Below are 20648 nucleotides of genomic sequence, written 5' to 3'. Positions count from 1 at the left end.
ATTAAAAATATATTCAAAATTAGAAAATGTCTGTTTAGCAATTTTTTGTCAATGCTGTTTAATATTTTGCGTGTAATTGTAATTAACTAAAAGAAAATTGCAACAGAACTACATTTTGGCAGGCAGACTCGATGTGAATAACTATTTTCTCAAAGAAAAATTCTCAAAAACATTAATCCGTAAAAAAAAATTAGTTTTAAGATAAAAAAATGTTCCAACTATCATAAAATTTTTGTTAGAAGTACGAGAATAGATCAAATATAACTGAGTATAAATTATTAATTTTAGATTTAAGAAAAAAACCTGTAATATATTAGAGGGCTCTGCAGTACTAACGAGTAACGACTAGTAGTTGTTTTACCCGGAGTAAAATCCAACGATACCCATAAATTGAAAATCGAGGAGCGGCAAACCAACCCCACTTGTGAAGGGGATTGATCTTTGATGATGAGTGGAGCGGAATTGTGTGAATTATTGACCGAATTGGGTTACGAAGAAAGCGCAGTGGACCCTGATAGTTTGGAATGGCCATTCCAGTACGAAGAATCTCGCCCCATTCTGAATTGGCTCTGTTCTACCCTCCGTCCTTCCAATGTTCTTTCCCCTTCCGAGCTTAATCAGTTAATTTTCCTATCCCCTAACTCTCGAAAACTCTATTCCGTGTTTCTATTTTTTCGATTATATGTTAATTAATTTGTTGATCATATAATGCATTCTTCTGTTATGATTTTGTGTTTTTTTAATTTAGTTTTGGTTGTTTAATTTTGGAGAATTGTAGCGTAAGTTGTAAAATTGCTATGTATTATAGACAAGCACCACGATGGATAAGGAGAATGTTATCGGAAACTAAATAGATTACTGAATTCTCATTAGTTATAGCCATAGAGGGGTAGCATTTTCGATGAATGTTTTTCTTCCTAAATGTATATGATGTCGATACATGTATGAAATGCACTTAGTATTTATTGTAATTTGTTCGTTAATCTCATCACTGGATGTGTTTGTGTAGACTAATACACTTAAATGTAAAAGATTCTGTATACCTAGAGCTCTTACATGTTGAGTACCCTTTGCAGTCAAATACAAAAATCAACCATTGAAGCATATTAAGTGCTATATTTTATTCCTTAGCATATCATTACTTTGTTTTAGTCTGCAATGCATGTCCCTTTCTTTCTCTTTGACATTTTAATTAAGCAAATTCTGTTCATCTCCTTGTTAATAGCTTTCTCTTCTTTGCTTTCCAGATATGAGCAATTTTTACAACAGGGACAACTGTTGGAGGTATTATTTACATGCGGCTTTCACACGCAAATACATAAAGCAAATTGTGAGCATTTTTGTGGGGGAGAGGGAATTACACTTTTTGCATCTTTCTTGTTTTCTTAGAAATACCTTTATAACTTTTATTTTAACCTCCGAAGCCAACATATCTGAAAGAAATTATAATAAATATTAAAATGTCCATGCATTTGTTTAAAGCCCATATTATATACAAATTACTAATGCACTGTATATAAAGCCCATGTGGCACTTAGTAGTGACCAACGTATTAACATATTATCTTTAGTTCGCATTTAATATAATAGAACATATATATTATTCTTTAACATGTAATGAAAGCATATAGAACAAGGTTTTAGTTGTCCAAAGAATCAGGTTTTTTTCTGTATTCAATTTTTCAAATTCTTGATTCATTTTGTTGGTGGAAATTGGAATCCATTATTTTAGGTTGCATCTAATAATAAAATTCAATTGCATATCCAGTTTCTTTGTTCAAAACATTTATTCCTTTCTTTAATTTGGCCATTTATATCCTCTTTCCTTTTAATTACACTTTGTGGAGATATTTACTTATTCTTGGACGTATTCAAGTAACAGGGCGAAGACTTGGACTTTGCTTATGAAAGCATTTCAGCATTTTCAACAAGGAGAGACAATCAGGAGGCGGTGTTCGGAACTGAGGAAGGTGTGAAAGACATAAGGTAATTCGTCAATCTTGACAACTTGTGTTTTTATGCTTGTCCATTATATTATTATATGCTTGGGAGGTGAAATCGATTCTTAAGTAATTGAACTAATCCAATGGCTAATTATGTTTTGTGTTCTGTCTCGCCCACGACCATTAATCTGAACTTAACAGTTAACACTAATAATGCAGGTGAGTTAAATATTAAACTGGTCACCAAAGTGTGGACTGGATATCACTTTGTATATCGATCTTAACTAATAGTCAAGCATGTACGCTCAAATAGGGTTAAGTATCAAGTTGGTCACTGAGGTGAATGCCATATATCACTTCTTTCATTGATTGTTTTAGAGGTATCATTTTGATCACTAAAGTCGTATAAAATATCAAATCGATACCTCTAAATATGTGTCGAGAAGGTAAATATTTTTTTTGTTAAGTTATACACATTTTTCTTCAATGCTACTATAACCAAATGAAAAGTGGTGAATTCTAGTATTTTAGATAATATATCTAGATTTTTAAAAACATATCTACAATATGCTTTTATTTAAATAAGATTAAATAATTGTAAAATTTAAAATAAATAATAAATATTTTTTAAAAATCTAGATATATTATCTAAAATACTAAAATTCATCACTTTTCATTTGACTATAGTAGCGTTGAATAAAAATGTGTATATCTTAACAAAAAAAATATTTACTTTCTCGACACATATTTAGAGGTATCCATTTGATATTTTATACGACTTTAGTGATCCAAATGATACCTCTAAAAGATCAATGAAGAAAATGATATATGGTCACTTCAGTGACCAGCTTGATACTTAACCCCGCTCAAATATGTGTTTAAGAAGTGGTAGTCCTTATGAGTTTTCCATATCTTTTTAGTATGCTATTAGCCTACCACAAACAATGAAAATTGTGAAATCTAGTATTTAAAATAATATATTCAGATTCAAAACAAAATTATTTACTAAATGTTTTTAATTTTATAGCTAATTTTGTTTGATTTAATCTCAAAAAATATCAAAACTGACAAAAATTTGTTTGACTATTTATTATTTTCCTACTCCCTCCGTCTCAACAGATAGTTTACGTTCACTGTTTGCACGCATTTTGAGGCTTCTATAAAGTATAGTTCCATAACTTTTTTTAATTATTATTTTTTTGAATAAAAGTTTAAACGTCAAACTTTTATTCAAGGAAAAAATAAAATAAAAAATATTATGGAACTATACTTTATAGGAGCCTCAAAATGCTTGCCAAAAAGTAACGTAAAGAACTTGCTAGGACAGAGGGAGTAGATTTTAAAATTTTAGGTGCAATTGTACTAATTTTTTGAACTTTAAACTTGCTAGAGTGATATTAATATCAACTTATGTAATTGAATTGACACACCGTTGAGATTGATGAACAAAGGGATAACTGGTCTCCCTATAGCGACCATTTCGATATTTATTCCTAATGCAGGTCATCAGAATAAAGGATATTTAGATAACAATTTTTTTATAATTTTTGTGTCTAGCAATAATTATTAATTATTGATCAAAGTTCGCTTAGTTTGACTTTCAAATTTTAAGAACGCCCGTTTTTGTTGGACAGAGGGAATATAATATATAAATATATACAATTTCTGTTTAAATTGTAATGTTTTTTACTATTATAAAAGAAAATAGATTAGTGTACTAGTACACTAGTAGAATTGTAATGAATCTATACTATAGTGGGAAAATATACAAAATAATTTAGATGAATGAAACAATTATAATAACATACAATAGTTTAAAATCAAATCTAGCAAAAACATAAGTGATAATTAAAATTTGGTACTAGTGTGCCGGTGAAAAGAGCTTTTGAAATGAATAAATACTATAATATATTAATATTTAATATATACATAATTTCTGTTAAATTTGTAATGTTTTTAGCTATTGTAAAGAGCTTAGATTAGTGTAGTAGTAAAATCCTAATGGATATGAACTTATAGGGTAAATATAAATATTAAGTTTAGATGGATGCAATAACTATAGTACCATAGTATATTTCAAATTAAAAATTATTAAGAAAATAAGTAATTACCAATTATTGGTACTACTGCATTCCAATGAAAAAGGGTTTCGACTTTTACGAGATTCGCTTATATACACTTATCCTTTCGTTTTGATTTACCTTTTTAAAAGAGTTGACCACTCAGTTAAAAAAAACTTCTTAACTCTATGCAGTTCTTACTAAGCATTTCATAACATAGCATTCTGTCTGGCATATCCAATCCCTTTACCGTGTCTAAGAATCTAAATTAGGCTTATATTATACAAAAATGTTCAGCATTTCTCTTTATGTATAGATAATGCATCTAAGTCATAATCAGACACAACCGATGTGATTATTAATAATATATGCACGGTTCAGGGATGCTACATCTGCACTCAAAGCTGAAGCATTGGGATTGCAGAGACAACTGAAGCATCTGCAGTCTCATTATGATATGCTCACTGGGCAGACCTCAGCTATTATACAAGGAAGAAGATCACGGGTTGCAGCTACATCCACTGTGAATGGACAACTAACTAGCATTGATGATAGCCTTTCAGCAAGAAATTTAGAGGTAGCATGTTGCTAGAATATACTCTGTAATTGTAAGTCATCTTATTTATAACTTTTGTGCTACATGTACCTCTACTATTGCTGTTCTTCAAACTGGTAAAGGGACATCAGAGGTTTAATATATCATATATGAGGACTATATATCATATATGAGGACTATCTCTGCTTCTTAGCTATATTATGTTAGGCAAAAACTGATGGTGATACTACACAAAACTTCACGTTGCCACTGATAGAAATGCGCAAACTTCACTTGCATGATCTATTCATTGAATGATGTAATATGCAATTCGTAATACCATAGTTTGGAAGGTAACATATCTTGTTAATTTAAAAACTGCAATCATATACAATACATCAAAAATAAAATAAAATTATGTTGCTCAGGTGATCTATTGCATGCATTCTTTGAATTTATTTTACCCCTTTATATATTGATAACTTCGTATCCCTATTTTCTGTATCATTCCCAGTTTCCACAAATCTTTACTAATATCTCATTACTATTTACTATTTCATCTCCTTTCCTTTATTCACTCAAATTAAATAAGCTGGTAGTTACCAAAAAAATTGTGTTATTTTTCAAACATATCAACATAATTAATACTTAACTTACCATATTTATTAAATGTGGACAATGGTTTTGGGACAAGCGAAATAAGAATTGAGAACAAGATGATTAGGACGGAGGGAACAAAATACCAACATTTATAATGCATTTCGACAGATGAATGCAGTCCTTGAAAGTATTGCTTCCACAGCTGAAGAGTTGACTCACTATCATTCAGGAGAAGGTATATAATTCCTTCATTAGTCTAGATATGCTTTTAGTTTCGTACATATTCCTTAAGAAAGTATGATGTATTTGAACTTTTAATAGGTGTAGATACTCAACATATATCGTCTGACTTTCTGCGAGTGATATGAATTACCAATTCAGTGTTCTAAATCGGCGATTAATCGTTGTTTGGATGGGTTCCTTCTCGATTAAGCGTTAATCGGGTCAAATGAAAAAAACTGGACAAACTGGTATAAATCGGTCAATTATAAAAAAACATTTAAAAATATTAAAAAAAAAAGAGCATTAAAAAAAATTCTTAGAAAAACGAAAGTTACAAAAGGTTTAGTGTTTTAGAATGAAGAATTGACCATCAAGTAACAGATATAATATAACTATGCATGATATATAGTTTTTCTAGATTAACACTATTTTGTTAGTGATATTTGCCATATATATAACTATAAGGGATACTTTTTTTGGGGTATATAAGCCTTTGATATTTTAGTTCTATAATACTAAAATCTATACTATATCATATAATTTATAAAAAATAATATCAAATTGATTCTGATTAATTTGATCGTTCTGATTAATCCCTTATTATTTTATTAATCTGGATGGTGCCTTCACCGACTAAGTCTGATTCCCGCTTTTTATAACACATAAATTATTACATTATATGTTTTCTATTCAGAAGCTCTGTTCCATATACAACCATTGAGTCACATTGACAGTATTTTCGGGTAAAACGTATTGTGTATCACAAATTAAATCAGTGGCGGGTGACTGTTCAAGTCTTAGGATAAAAATAACATAACGTACTACATTTTATTTTCTGAAGATTCAAACTGATGCATCCGAATGGAATCTCAATTTCAGGAGGAAGATTGCTTTATAATGAACTTTGGTGAAGCATGGTTGTTGAATATCAAATTCAGTATAAACTTTAAAATTTATGCAGCAATACATGTTAATGTTATAACTATTGTTAATTGAAGGGCTAATTGCTAATGCTAACTGCCTAGTTATAGGCTTCAGTATACATTAAAGACTACCTGTAGTCTGTACATGAACAAAAATATAGTTGAAGTAGGCACTTGGATCCCATTAAGATTAATACAAAAAATAAAGTGTTAAAGAAGCATTAGTAAGTCATAAGTAACTTGCTTCCATAATCAATTGGGCCCGAAGCCAGATGTCATATGTGGGATTGGTTGTTCTGGACATGGAATAGTAGATCCAAAGCTTTATAAATAAACTCCTTTAAGAATTTTTCTGATTCATTTTTTAACTTGAATTGGGTTTTTTAGTTATGCTATAATTGTGTCCGTATAATAGGTGTTTGCATCTTTTGTGCAGAAAATGGTGTATACTTATCTTATTCTGACTTTCATCCGTACTTGCTTGTGGATGCATCATATATGGGAGATCTGAATGAGTGGTTTTCTAAGAAACTAGACACGGTAAATGGCTGCTGTACCCTTGTTTTCTTCTACTGAAAACGTTGATTGTTGTGCAATCATGTCTGAACTTCTTAGTTTTTAAAAGGTAAGTGGTGTAGGATTTGCATATTTGCTCAACAATAACCTTTGCTTCCTCATTTTTCATTTATTAAGAAATTGAAGTTGTGAATGTTAATTGTGACACTTGAAGTTTCTCAGGAACGAGATGCAACTTTCTGTACTGAAAAATGGCAAGTTCTTTGCTGTCAATAACTCAAACTCTTCTAATGATTAATCCACCATCGAGCTATTTGGTGTTTCAATTTTTTTTTTTTACTTCTCACTTGTAAGTCCTTGGAGAATTAGAGGACAACTTTTCTTCGGTCTTCCTTTTTCATAAACTCTCTCTTATTTGAAAGAAAGTTCTATTCTTCTTTTGGCATTCTCCGCCCACCCAGAAGTGTGCATGTGTAGTTTGTATTTGAATTTAAAAGGTCTCATGGGTGATAGTTCCAGCCTTCCGAGTTCTAAGTTGTGTTTGACTTTGGACTTCTTTCAGTTTTGTGACGTTTCTGCGTTTAGTAAAGGCAAAATAAACTTTTGAATTCTTAAAACTCGTTGAACACAACTCACATATTACTTAGCATGAAGCCTCCTACAGTGAGCTACTGCTTTCATGTAATTATATGCATGTGCACTTGTTAAATTACTTTCTTTATACCCAAGCTTACATGTATTTTCCTTGCAATCAGTAGTAGTTTTCTATATATGTATATGTGTGTGAGTGTCTATGTGTGTTTCTGTGCATGTATTTCTGAGTTTGGTCCAATATGATTCAGGGCCCTTTTCGGTTAGTGGCGGAAGAGGGTAAATCTGAATGTTCTTGGGTGAGTCTTGATGACATATCAGATACTTTAATACAAGGTATCTTTTCTGGCAATGCCATAATATATTTCTTGTACTCTTCTATAGCTACTTCATGTTTCTATCAGTTTTTATAAATATAAAGCAATTTAAATATGGGATGACAAACACGTTTCATTTTTATGCGAACTTTTGCTGAGAAGATGAATTTCCTGTAATAGAATGCAGCAGTTTCCGATAGCTACTCTGTTTTTCGTTATTTCGGTGCCGTAGTTTGAATAATAATTTACGCAATATTCTCCCAAATTACTTGATGAAAAAAATTATTCTCCCAAATTCATTCTGGTCAGGGGAGTAGCAACCTTTATGACTGGGAGCTATTGACCCCACAGACTTGCAGTTCTGCCTTGTAGCTAGTTTTTTCATTACATAGTGTCTTAGGTTCAAAATCTGTTCTTGAAATATTCATTCGGGTCAGGAGCCTAGCAACCCTTGCGACAGTGACCTATTGACCCCAGTCTTAAATATCTATTTTAAAATGGAGGTTCGAAATTCAAAACGAGCTATTAAGTTTATATATGTATATTGAATGAGAATAACTATGTGACTTGCATTATTGTGCTAATTGATGCAGCAGATAAGGAAAAATCACATCATCAGCGTGTATCTGAATTGCAAAGGCTTCGGTCCATGTACGTGAAATTTTCATCTATAATGGACTTCATCTTATAGTCATTAACATCCATATTATGTCGACATCCAACAAATTTCTTTGCTACTGACTGGGAATATTATAAAGTATGTTCTTTCAAGAAAATGACACAATATCATTATTCAGCTGGATACCTTATTATAATACAAAGGTAGATAAGCTTATATGTGTTACATGGTTGTTTCTAGAACTTGGGATGCGCATTGGTAGAATTCCTTGCTAAAGAAACATCTTTTGTTTGCGCTCATGTTATGGAACCAGCTTCCATTCCATTCCACCTACATATGTAAAGTAAAGCTCAAATCCCGCCATGTTAGAAATTAATTGTCATGCCTTCTTCCTACATTTCCTTCAATTATCTTAGCATTAAAAATTTACACCTATTGTCTTCTCTCTTACATCCATCTCTTCCATGGTTCCACCTCTTGTTTCTACACATGTTTCATTTATGGCTCCATCCCGTTCAGAAAATAAAATTGTTATTGAAATATAAGGGGACTCGGTCATATAAGCTTAGGTTAAAGAACTGCTGGAGAACTTCTTGGTTTCACTGAAGTTGCCTATGGATGGCACATGTTACTGAATATTCTTATTTGTGGTTTGATTTGTTATTGGCTTTTTTTAATTATCTATATAACAGTTTTGGAACGAGTGAAAGACAATGGGTGGAAGCTCAAGTTTATAATGCCAAGCAGCAAGCTATCCTGTTGGCTCTTAAAGCTCAAGTAACATCGGATGAGGCCCACGTTCATCATGATATACATTCTCTTAGGTATCCAATATTCTTTCTATTATGATTACTTTTCTAAGCATTTATTAATTGATTGTTTACTAATACTGCTGTATGTGTATGCTGAAGATGGCATTCTATGTGTAAAGCATATACATGAAGGCATGTCACGCTGACTGTTGGAAAGTATAGGAGATTGGTGTATCTTAAATACATTGGTGTCACGATACTATTATTATGTTACCATCATCAATGATTTGAATACCTCATATAGTATTTTAGAAGACAGTGACCTCTAAGTTAAGGCAAATGAGCCAACAAGGTGTTGGTGCGGTGGTTGAGCTCTTTTACCCCCTCGCGGGAGGTCAGGAGTTCGACACCCGGGTGTGCGTGCGTATCAATTCGCAAAAAAAAAAAGGCAAATGCATGCAACTCTCTACCATGTCTGAGCTATATAATATTGAGTTCTTATTTGTTCTTTCTACTTTGTAGGAGAGCTATATAATATTGAAGTCTTATTTATTCTTTCTACTTTGTAGGAGAAGGCATGTAGAATTGTCCGGAGAACTTACAAACCTTTATCATAAAGAAGAGAAGTTGTTGTCCGAGGTTCGTACCTGCAGCTAGTGATGACTTTACTCCCTCCATATCTCTCGGGCCTATTTATTTATTGATATTTTGATGGGATTAATTATTAAAAACTTATTTAACATGCCCACTAAAGATATATCAACCTAAACAGTCTATTTATCATTTAAGACCTATTTTAATTAAAAGATGCATATTATTCTAACATAAACGTATCTTTGAAACAAAATTTTGATGTTAAAACATATATACAATTAAAGAACAAATATTATAAGTCACCCGTGCATCGTAGGGCTATAAGCTAGTATTTATAGTAGCCATTAGTTCATTTAATGTAATGGAATTGAACATGATTTTTTGGCCATGCACAATATAAATTGGTCGGAGGGAGTATGTTTCAGCACTGTGATAGGTCTTTTAAGTTGCATCTTTCTTGTTTTGGTCATAGTTTGTGCTCCATATCAGTTTGCTTAATCTAATAGTCTCTGATACTTCCTTTTCCCAGACAATCCCTGATCTTTGTTGGGAACTAGCTCAGCTGCAAGATACATATATTCTGCAAGGTAGAAAATTGTTTCTTATGGTTTAAACTTTAAAGTAGATGACCATGACATGTATAATAGTCAATGGTAATATCATTTCACTTTTTGAGCATTCAGGGGATTACGATTTGAAGGTCATGCGCCAGGAACACTACATTTATTGGCAAAAAGTGGTATGTATTGCTCCCATATTGGTACATATACGCTGACAGAATCCGAAAAAATTTCAGTTCAGAACTGACATTAAGCTAAATGCTCAATAGCGAATGTAATATGCATATAATATATGTTGTATATTAAGTGCAATGATGAGCAAAAGTTTGTCCCTATAAGTTAACTGCGTGCAAACAATCTACCCTCTTTGGCTCTTTTAGGTCATTGCATCTAATTTCTTAATGTAACTGTGCAGTTCATCGGGCATCTAATTAATCAGCTTGCCAGACATCAGTTTCTAAAGATAGCATGTCAGATGGAGAAGAAGAACATGCTTGAGGCGTATTCACTCCTTAAAGTTATTGAGTTGGAGATGCAAGGATATCTATCAGCAACAGCAGGCAGAGTGGTAAAGAAATACTTAATAACTTTTACCAAATAGAAATAATGCTGCCTCTTCCTTACTCCAATATTACAGTGCTTTTTTCCTTGTCCATTTTTACTGTTTTGTTATTAAACTATTATTTCATTTACCAAGCCATTGTCTTGTTAGACAGGAACTGATAGATTCTCTTTCACCACAAATTGAAATTTAAATTTCTTAAGTTATTTAATAGTAGGAAGATGGCTTCTGCATTTTTTCTTTCCTTTATACATGCCAACAAGAATCATACAGGATCGTTGCATGGCATTAATTCAAGCAGCCTCTGATGTACAAGAACAAGGGGCTGTGGATGATCGAGATACGTTTTTGCATTCTGTGAGAGATCTTCTCAGTATGCATTCAAGTAATGACCATTTGTACTTGAGCTAGTACATATGCTTCTTTGGTTTATTAAAACTAATTTTTACAATTATCAAAAAAAAAAAACAACTAATTTTTACAAGTCACTGTATCCTCAGATACGCAAGCAAATCTATCAACATATGTATCGGCTCCCGGCATTGCTCAACAGATCTCTGGCCTTCATTCAGACCAGATGATTTTGCAGTCTGACCTAGAACAAGCTCTTCCTGAAGACAGAAATAGATGTATAAATGAGCTGTAAGTCATCCTTTTGAGCAGGACATTTTTGCTAGAGTTTCTCTTCCGCAGACCAGGATGAACCATCTTTTATAGATGTATGATTTCAGTAGATATTTTCTTTCAGTTGCCCACAATTGTAATTGTTATCTTCGCCAAGACTGTTCTGACTGAATTTATGCTGCTATCTTATGTAAAATTTTCATTTTTCTTTGGTTGAATTTGTAGATGCACCCTTATTCAAAGTTTGCAGCAATTACTGTTTGCATCGTCAACAACTGCGCAACCAAATTTATCGCCTCGGGTAAATTCCTTTGTTATTCCAGTAGTTCATCCCTGTACATAATGTACTGTAAGTATTCCTTTTGATAAACATTGTTCTCTTGTTTATACATATTTTATATCTTTTGGCTTTTCTTAGTTTCTGCATCTGTTTACTTCTTTATTTTTCTTTCTTTTTTTTATCAATCTAGTTTCATACTATGGCAGCCATAGTCTCCTCTTCATTAGTATCAATGTCATCTTTGCTGAAAAATTTAAACTTTCTCCCCGTTATGGGTTTTTAAAATAGCATATATTTCTTTGGTGTGGGCAATTATTAAAGTTTAAATATGCATACGTCCGTGCCTCCCGCGAAGCTTTAATTCTCAATCTCTTGTTACTAAAAGTTATAAGATGTGTGTGTGTGTGTGTGTGCGCGCGCGCACTGTGTGGGGGGGAGTTCCAATACAAACCTTTTGAACCTTATTTATTTCAATTGCTATTTATGTAAATAATTTAAAAATGATTACTACACTATTAGAAAACATATTTGTGACATTTTTTATGAATAATTGATTTTTTTTTGTAATGAGTGTTCATATATAATAATATAACTCGAGTTCAATATCATTTGTTAAACAACAGTTAAACTTATGTTGAACCAAACATGAACTATTTATACAGTGGTAGGCAGCTATATTCTTCTCTTCATTAGTATCAAGCCATCTTTGCTGAAAATTTTGAGTTTTCTCCCCGTTTTGGGTTTTTTAAAATTATGCATAGCCCCATGCCTTGGGGGAGTCATGAATCCTCAACCTCCAATGCTAAGGATTTCCAGAATAGCACTATCTAATCACTGATCCTGTAACAATGATTTTTATTTAGATACTAATGAAGGAGATGGATGAGATGGAAAAGGCAAACGCGGAACTAGCTGCTGCAATAGAGACAGTGTCATTTGAGCATCGCAAAAAGAATGAGGTACAAATCATAGTGATTTCAGTATTCAACCTTTCATATTAATTATTCTGGTGTTGGTATATTGACAGTATAGAATGTTAATTATGTTACTCCATGTCTCATGTTATATAACCTGATAAAGTATTGACAATGTGATTTTTTTTATCTGGCTTAGTATAATTTTATATATCGTAAGCAGATTAGGGTGAATGTAGTTATGTCTGGCAACCTAAATGCATCAATGATGCTGTGACCACTAAATAAGATTGATGGAATCTATAGCATATTGTCATCTGTTTAGAATTTAAAACAAATCACACTAAACTATTACTGTTTCCTTTGAGCCTGTGGTAGTGAAGATGGTAGTCTTATTACTTTTGTTATTGAATGTTCATTTGTTTTTACATGTTTTCTATGTTCTATATATCTAGATTGTGAAGCATCATTCTCAAGAAATAGCACTTCAGAGGCAGGTTTTTGTTGATTTCTTCTGCAATCCTGACCGTCTGAGGGACCAAGTACGAGATCTTACTGCACGAGTCAGAGCATTGCAAGGATCTTAATTATCCACTCCATTAGTTTTTAAGTGCAGGTTTTTCTAGGGTCGAAAAAGAATAAAACTTGGATCTTGCACTTATTCAGTATATAAACAGCAAAGGAATGAAATTATTCTGTTGTTAGTGTAAAATACAGTTTAAAATATCTTACAGAAATGGAAAGTCCAATCTCTTGTCTATATGAAGCATGTAAGGGAGAAGTGTACAGATATATCTACAATTCCCCCTTTTGTTGTCATGCTTAATATGTGTAGTTTATTCAACAGGCTTTTATCGTCTTTAGATTGCCCGAGTCTTGAAAATGCATGAACTCCAGAATGTGGCACATTCAACACTCATATTGTATGAACACGCAGAAAGGCACTGCTGTCTTAATTAGACACAAAGATGTGTGTATGTGAGCAATGCCCATTTTAGATTTTAAGAACACAGGACTTATAGTTATTACATGTCTAAGCCTCTTTCGTCGAAATATCTTAGATGTCCACCATACGGCGGAACCAAGGGGTTCCTTCCCGGCTTAACCGTCCCTTGCCTGATCACATATTATGCAGATTAGGATTTGTACATTAGTTGGAGCTGTAAATCTACCCCATTTCTCTGGTATCTTTTGAGCAGACTACAAGGGCCTTCTTAGATTAAATTTTCATTACACCTTTCGAGTTAAAATGTAGGTGCTATAATTCCTAGAGTATTTTCCAGTCTGTTTAATTGTATCCAACATACTGTAATTACTGTCATCTGGTACTGAAAATAAAGAACACCAGTTAGATGCTGTTTCGTGCCTTTCCCATGCAGCACCAGTAGTATTTCTTGAGAATACACAACCATGGCCTATGCATCAACTACCCACAATAAAGGAGACGTCAACATGCATGCATAAAGCCTGTAGAATGTTAATATGCGGTTGAGACTTGCAGAGGAAAGAAAGTTAAAGTAACATGAACAGTATCGGATCCGATAACAGCGTCTGGTATCAGAAAATCGAAATTGACCAAGCACCCGATTTTTTTGATTTTTTTTTTTATAATACGGTGTCTAGACCAGCTTTCACGCATCTTAACTAATCTAGAAAACTGCTAGCACACTCACACTCGTACCCACAAGCACCTGATTTCTCTTGTTGTTTACTAGTACCAGTTCTCTACAAATAATTTCATAGAAAGCTGGATTATCATAATAAATTAACTCTGCAAATTTATCCTACACTCTACAGTGTAATGCATCTGAATGCAAGATGTAGATTGCTCACTGCTCAGGACACAAGTTAATGTAAAACTGTATATACGAGTCTGACCATTTGTTGACAGGCATACATGTAAGCTTTGTTGATTGAAATGCTACATGCAAAAAAGTTAAAGGGAGAATGGAGTATTCTAAAATCTAAAATGATGACTGCCATTGCTGGAAAAACTTTTGAATTTTGTTGTCTTCTGCTTTCTATCGTTCTCTTATCTTTTACTCTTTCTGGATGTGATTAATGGAAAAATTAAAGATGTCTCAGGCTCTGCTATACAATCTTTACCAAAGCAATCTCTATATTTCCCAAACCAAGTTACTACTATTAGACAGTAGTATCTCTATAGGATATGGTGGCTTGAGGAAGGAGTGAATAAGCTAAGCTAAATTTTGAAGCTCAAAACTTGGTTCCACAAATTCTTGAAATGTAAAGTCTGAGTATATGAAATTTAAAGTAATCTGATGTGGCTACAAAATGAAGCAAGCTCTCATATTGAAGGGGAGAGCAGTTGGATTCTGAAAGAAATGCATGCGCAGCAAGCTACATTGACCCAACTCACCTCAAATTCCACTCTTCCTTCCTTTTCTTTCTTTTATTTTTCTTTTTCCACCACCTTTTCTGCTGTAATTTTATAGTCATCCTTGTCCCCCTAGCCTTTTCGTGAAAACTACACATTATAATTAAGTATTTATAAAGAAAACATAAATTTATAAAAGCTCCATGCTCTATTTCTTTATCATCATCGTGCTCTATGCATCATAATTAGTGGAAACAACTTTATAGAAGAAAATTAATAAAAATGGAGGAGGCTGCCTGCTGCTTTATCGCGTTTTCTACCCGTGGGTGGGGCTGCTATTATTATTTTCTTTAATTTTATATAATTCTCAATTAATTTATATTATTTTGATTAACCTTCACATCTGCCATGATTATAACATAAGAAAAACTGGGCCTCTTCTTTGATGAGACTTTTGCAACTACACTGCTCCATTTGTGGATCTCAATTCTCAATTCCCAACACAACTGATCCCACTCTGCTTTGGAAATTTACACAATAATACTCCCTCCATCCTATTTTAAGTGTCCTGTTTTGACTTTAAGAACAAATTTATTATTATTTTAAAAAACTAATAATTACATTTTACAATATATTATATGTACTTTATAATGACATAATTTTTTATATTTTTAAAATTTATATTATATGTGTAAATCTCAGTCAAAATTTGGTCAGTTTGAACATTCAAAAGCCAAACAGGACACTTAAAATGGGATGGAGGGAGTAGTACCATCTGAATCAAGATAAATAAATTAATAGAAATAAAAATTTCAAAAACCCTACCAAAAGATTGACATGATAACAATAATAATATTTCACTAAATAAAAAAATACCACTACAAGATTATGTTTTGATGTCAAACAGTTCACTACTAGGTAGCCACACAAAAGTAGACCAACATTTTCCACTGCATATATGTACTACTAATATAATATATTATATTATATATCAGCTCTGTCATCATTCTTCTCCATGTTGGCATATAATGCATCTCAGCAAGTCTTGTGAGTTCTCACTGGTTTCTCACAAGTCACAAGTCACAGGATGGCCTCAAGCAGCAAGAGAACAACCCAAATCCCCTCTTCTGCAAACAAACAATTATAATTTAATAATTAGGGAATTATCAACATGTTGGTTTTTGTTATTTATGACACAAGTGACAAAAAGTCTACTTTGCTCAATTTAAAAAACAGCTTTTCTGGGTTTTGCTACACTATGCTCCAAGGAAAATCTTGAAGAAATCAGTGAAATGTAAGCCTCAAAAGTCTGAATTTTGTTTAGTTATGACCTCAAAACACTCAATTTACATAAACAAAAGAAATAATACATGGATAACAGTGACCAACTATATATAATTATTGCTGAAGCCTCACTCTTTTCTAAATAACTAAAATAAATATTTTAAAGATTTCATCTTTGAAAGCAAAGAGTTGATGAGAAGAGTGGAGATGAGAATGTAGACATACCCTTTTGGAACTGGCATAGAGAAGGTCTGGAGAGATTTTGTAGAGATCTTCATCCACAGCCTTGGGTGCCTTTCTTGGTGGAGGAGCATTAGGCACAGGGCTTGGTGGCTCTTTCACATCATGCTCATACTCATATTCACACTCACAAACCACCCACCCTTCCTTTTTGCCTTCTTTCACATGTGGGTAGCCTCCTTTTGCCTGTTCCCCATGTTATTTTTTAACATTATGTCAAGATAGTTTAACCAAAATTTTGAAAGCAAAAAAAATGGCATTTATCAAGAAGATCCATGATTCACTCTTCTTGACAAGTACCCACATGCAACCAGTCGAAAAATGGGCATACCAAAAATTTGGAGGTGCAACTTATTGGCTCTTAAACAAAAAGCATTTTCAGCCGTTTCTTGAAAAATATGACAATACTCACATGCTATATGAATTTTAGTTTACTTGCAAACTGGACATGACTAATCGATAAAAGAGTCTAAAATTGCAAAACAAGAAAGTGACTTTCTTGATAATTCACACTTTTAAGTATTGCGAGGTTTTAGAAGAACCGGTAACTTTGCGGAAATGAATTAAGAGTTTGGAAGACTTACCCTGCGGCGGGGAACAACAATCATGGCCGGAGTGACCACATCATTTTGGTACAAGTCACCAGTGACATAGAGATCACGATCTTGAGAGTAGCTGTACCGCAGGAGCCCAGCTTGTCTTGCAGACTCAAAGCACTGTGTGAACGGAAGATCATCATTGCAATCCCAGCTCCCAAATGCTGGAACATGGCTTTTCTTGAATTCCTGCAATTTTTTCTCAATCAAAATCTACACTAACTACAACAAAATTTATTAAAAAATAAGATATATGTAAATACAAGGAAAAAGAAACTTACAAGATCCATGTTTGAGTATGAGAACTGAGAAGTGTGTTCTTGGAGAGTGATTTATGGGGGCTGGGGAGTGTTGTAGTTGTAGACTTTCTTTTCTTGCTTTCTTCTTTTGCTTGTTTATGGGCGTGGGTGCCTTTTTATAAGGGAATTGCATTGCATGGCGGAGTTGGAGGGTTTTATTTTTTATTTATTTTTTGTTGGTTTATTGTGGATAAATAGAGTGGCTTTAATTCTTTGTTAATCTCTTTTTATTGGTGGGGTTTAAAAGGAATTTAAAGGAGGTGTAGGGTTAAAGAAAAAGCCTAAGAATCTTAAAAATTAAAAGATGCAAATTCCAAAGAGGCTCATTATTTCAGAACAGTTTTTTTAAAGTTGAATATACAGTGAATCTTAATTTGCCTGGTGCTGTGTAAAGTCATGACACCAATAAATTACAAAAAATTGTTATTGTGATTAATAAAACTTCATTCTTAGCCTAACCAATCTTGAGATTTGTTTGCAAGATGCAAATTTCTTGTAATTGAAATGTAAAAAAATAAACGTACATATTTTATAAATTTTAAATTTGTAAACAGATTAAAAGGGTTCGATTTGGTTTATCTTGAAATCAAGTATAAGAGCAAGCCCAATGCAATTCCCTATTTTCAACCCCTAAAATATTATATATTAATGGATATCTAAAATATTGGGGATCAAAAAGCTATTTTGCTCCAATGTGTTCCCTATTTGATTCCCTATATTTTAAATCTATATATTTGATTCCCTATATTTTAAATCTATATATACAACTCAAGAAGAGAGAAAGATTGCACTAATAAATAACATAAAAATAAGAGAAGATATGAGCTGGTGATGACATGGAGCATATAGGGTGTTGCTTTTTTATCCCTCAAATAAGGGTTTGAACTTTCTCTCACCTAAAATTAATAGGGGATAGGGAGTTGCGTTGGAGGAGCTCTTTTTGTTCTCAATCCTCAAATCATGTCCATGTAGATCAAATATAGTTAAGGAATGGGTGCATTGGAGTTGCTCTAATCCGAACTTTAACCAATATTTCAACTTGATTATATTCTAAATTATAACATTTTTAATTTAAGTAATGCTACCTGCTTCAAATCTTGTTCAAATATTTTTTCATAAATAACGTGACAAGTAAATTAATTTTAAATTGGGATGAATTATGATCTATAAAATGTTAATGAAATCAATCAAACATCATCAAGTATTTGTCAAAAGAATTTACCAAATCATAAAACATTGATCAGGTAATATCCCGGATTGTTTGACTGATTGCTTTTACTTCTCACGATATTCATGTATGAGTGTAACTTACCAAATCAAATGTGGTTGTGGACTAGAGTTATGGACTTGTACATGCATATGAATTGATTCACCTGCATGCAGGCAGAAATAAGAAGGGAGGAGCCGTATATCCAAGGCTTTACAGAAGCAAACAGAGAGGAGAAGAATGACTTTTACTTTATTTGGGGGATTTCTTTATGACTTTTATCAGGGGCTCTATTTATCTATACCCCTTTTCCTTGTTTGTCTCTGACCCTCCTCTGTCTTTGTATATTCCAATGTTAAATTAATCAGAATCTCCTTTATTTTTCTCTTTTTTACCTCTGCTGTTTCTGCACTTACCTTCCCGTTTGTACACTGCCATTGTTTATATTTAAATGTGATGGGGAAAAGTTGGAAAGGTAAATTTGGCTTTTTAACCCTACATCAGGACCTGGTGCTTTGTGCTGCTGCTAACACAACTACTCACTCTATTTACTCCCTGCAATAGTTCTGGCATTGGATCTGGCCAACACAAATTTGGTCCAGCTCCATAAATAATTTGGTTTTTTTTGCTGCAGTAGAATGTTGGGTTTCAAGTTTCAACTCATGGATACATAATTTTATCATAATTTACTGCATTATTGTAATTATTTTTGTGGTGGAGAAATCATATGAAAACGTGACTGTAGCAGATGTCAAACAGTTGTGTTGTGTTCAATCATATTTCACTTATTAGTAACAATAACGTACGTTTGTCGAAAACCGAAACTGCTGAGAGACATACGTTTGTCGAGAACCGGAACAACTTAAGAAAGATCATGCATGTGCGAGGGCAGGTGGAGGGGTGCAGATTCATGTAGATAAAGGAAGATGATGGAGTAGAATATTGATCTACATGGCATTTGGCAAGCAAGAGATTGAAGCAATTCAACTCAACGGAGTTTGTCCCCCCAACCCAACCACCTGTCTCAGTAGCTAGCTACTCCTTTCCATGACATACAGAGATTTACGTAGACTCATAGTCTTCGTACACAAGATTTGACTATGGGTAACATATGTTGCCAGCGTTTCAGATTTGACTCGCCTTATTTTATCATATCGTATCGTCTTGTTCATGTTACTACAACTCTTGCCACCGATACTTGAGATTTATATTGCCCGTTCAATAATTCCAACACCAGCATCACTGGCCTCCATATTTCCATGATATACTCTGATTTTTCATGATATATAAGAAGCAATAATTTTATTATTATCAACAAATTGTCAAAGGTGTCAGAGGATTCCTCTGAGAATTCACTTATCTTATGTGGGTTTGAATGTCTGATACGATTCGGTTCAAACAAGGTCACAACTGTGGGACACTAGAATCCAATCTTCTTCTAAATGCATTTGTTTAAAGTCGGAAATTCGCACAGGAGAAACATTAAATAAGCTGGCACATGCAGTTTGCGTAGCGTCAAATGCGCCACAAGTCGACATGAAGAGTAAAAAACAAGGTTGACTGATGTGGACAATGGCCTATATGGAAAAAGATACCTACACCACACTACACACCACTTTATATTCAAACACCAAGCCTACTGCCGGTTAGTCAAATTCATCGGAAATCGTGCTTCTGCTATTTCCTCTCTTGCATCAAGTCTTTGGGTCTAGTTGCTTTTCGTAGGAACCAGGATTCTCTATCATCTACCCTTAAGGCTCAGGCCCAATTAGGCTCTAAATTTGGGCCATGTTATTGGGCTCATTCAGGTCAAGAGTTTACTGGAATCACAAAATGAGGTGATCATTAAAGCCCAATCTCTGGGTCCCGCCTACTTTATTAAAAAAACCTATTGGCTGGCATATATTTTAAAATCTATGTAATTTATTTTTTAAAAGTTTTGTTTTAATAAAAAATAAAATAATAAATTTTTAAAATTAAAATAATTTATGAAACTATATTTTATAAAAATATTAAAATAATGTCCCAGCGTTTCTTCTCATATACAAAATCTCGGAGCAGCATACATGCATA

General features: G+C 33.1%; 2 protein-coding genes across 5 annotated transcripts; one reads left to right on the top strand and one right to left on the bottom strand.

Annotated features, from left to right (window-relative positions):
- The first annotated feature begins 305 nt into the window (after positions 1 to 305).
- On the top strand, positions 306 to 13371 carry LOC108220402 (AUGMIN subunit 3). 4 transcript variants are annotated; one of them, XM_017394158.2, is made up of 18 exons: positions 313 to 620; positions 1248 to 1284; positions 1882 to 1985; positions 4384 to 4579; positions 5306 to 5372; positions 6719 to 6822; positions 7641 to 7725; positions 8300 to 8357; positions 9018 to 9149; positions 9647 to 9716; positions 10201 to 10258; positions 10355 to 10410; positions 10647 to 10799; positions 11067 to 11178; positions 11294 to 11435; positions 11643 to 11718; positions 12561 to 12656; positions 13067 to 13371. In XM_017394158.2, the coding sequence occupies exons 1-18, from the start codon at positions 445 to 447 to the stop codon at positions 13196 to 13198; spliced, it is 1854 nt and encodes a 617-aa protein (XP_017249647.1). In that variant the 5' UTR covers positions 313 to 444; the 3' UTR covers positions 13199 to 13371. The 4 variants fall into 4 exon arrangements, 3 of the variants coding, with proteins under 3 accessions (XP_017249647.1, XP_017249648.1, XP_017249649.1); XM_017394159.2 differs by having other exon boundaries at positions 314 to 620; positions 8303 to 8357; XM_017394160.2 differs by having other exon boundaries at positions 451 to 620; positions 1248 to 1330.
- A 2416-nt stretch (positions 13372 to 15787) lies between these two features.
- On the bottom strand, positions 15788 to 17494 carry LOC108222005 (uncharacterized). Its single transcript, XM_017395880.2, has 4 exons — positions 17351 to 17494; positions 17058 to 17258; positions 16459 to 16659; positions 15788 to 16076 (listed from the first exon to the last, which is right to left on the bottom strand). Exons 1-4 carry the CDS (start codon positions 17357 to 17359, stop codon positions 16023 to 16025), a joined length of 465 nt encoding a protein of 154 aa, XP_017251369.1. The 5' UTR covers positions 17360 to 17494; the 3' UTR covers positions 15788 to 16022.
- Between the last annotated feature and the right edge of the window lie 3154 nt (positions 17495 to 20648).

Source organism: Daucus carota, chromosome 5, assembly GCF_001625215.2.
Source record: "Daucus carota subsp. sativus chromosome 5, DH1 v3.0, whole genome shotgun sequence".
NCBI lineage: Eukaryota > Viridiplantae > Streptophyta > Magnoliopsida > Apiales > Apiaceae > Daucus > Daucus carota.
Note: the sequence above shows the minus strand (reverse complement) of the source record. Positions and strands in the feature narration are given on the sequence as shown.

Excerpts from the sequence above, each read along its gene's own strand:
- LOC108220402 (XM_017394158.2), top strand. The coding sequence starts at position 445 with ATGATGAGTGGAGCGGAATTGTGTGAATTATTGACCGAATTGGGTTAC. Across the intron at positions 1,285-1,881 it reads AACAGGGACAACTGTTGGAG|GGCGAAGACTTGGACTTTGC; the intron begins GTATTATTTACA and ends TTCAAGTAACAG. Across the intron at positions 11,436-11,642 it reads AATAGATGTATAAATGAGCT|ATGCACCCTTATTCAAAGTT; the intron begins GTAAGTCATCCT and ends TTGAATTTGTAG.
- LOC108222005 (XM_017395880.2), bottom strand. Across the intron at positions 16,660-17,057 it reads TTGTTGTTCCCCGCCGCAGG|GCAAAAGGAGGCTACCCACA; the intron begins GTAAGTCTTCCA and ends CATGGGGAACAG. Across the intron at positions 16,077-16,458 it reads TCTATGCCAGTTCCAAAAGG|AAGAGGGGATTTGGGTTGTT; the intron begins GTATGTCTACAT and ends GTTTGTTTGCAG.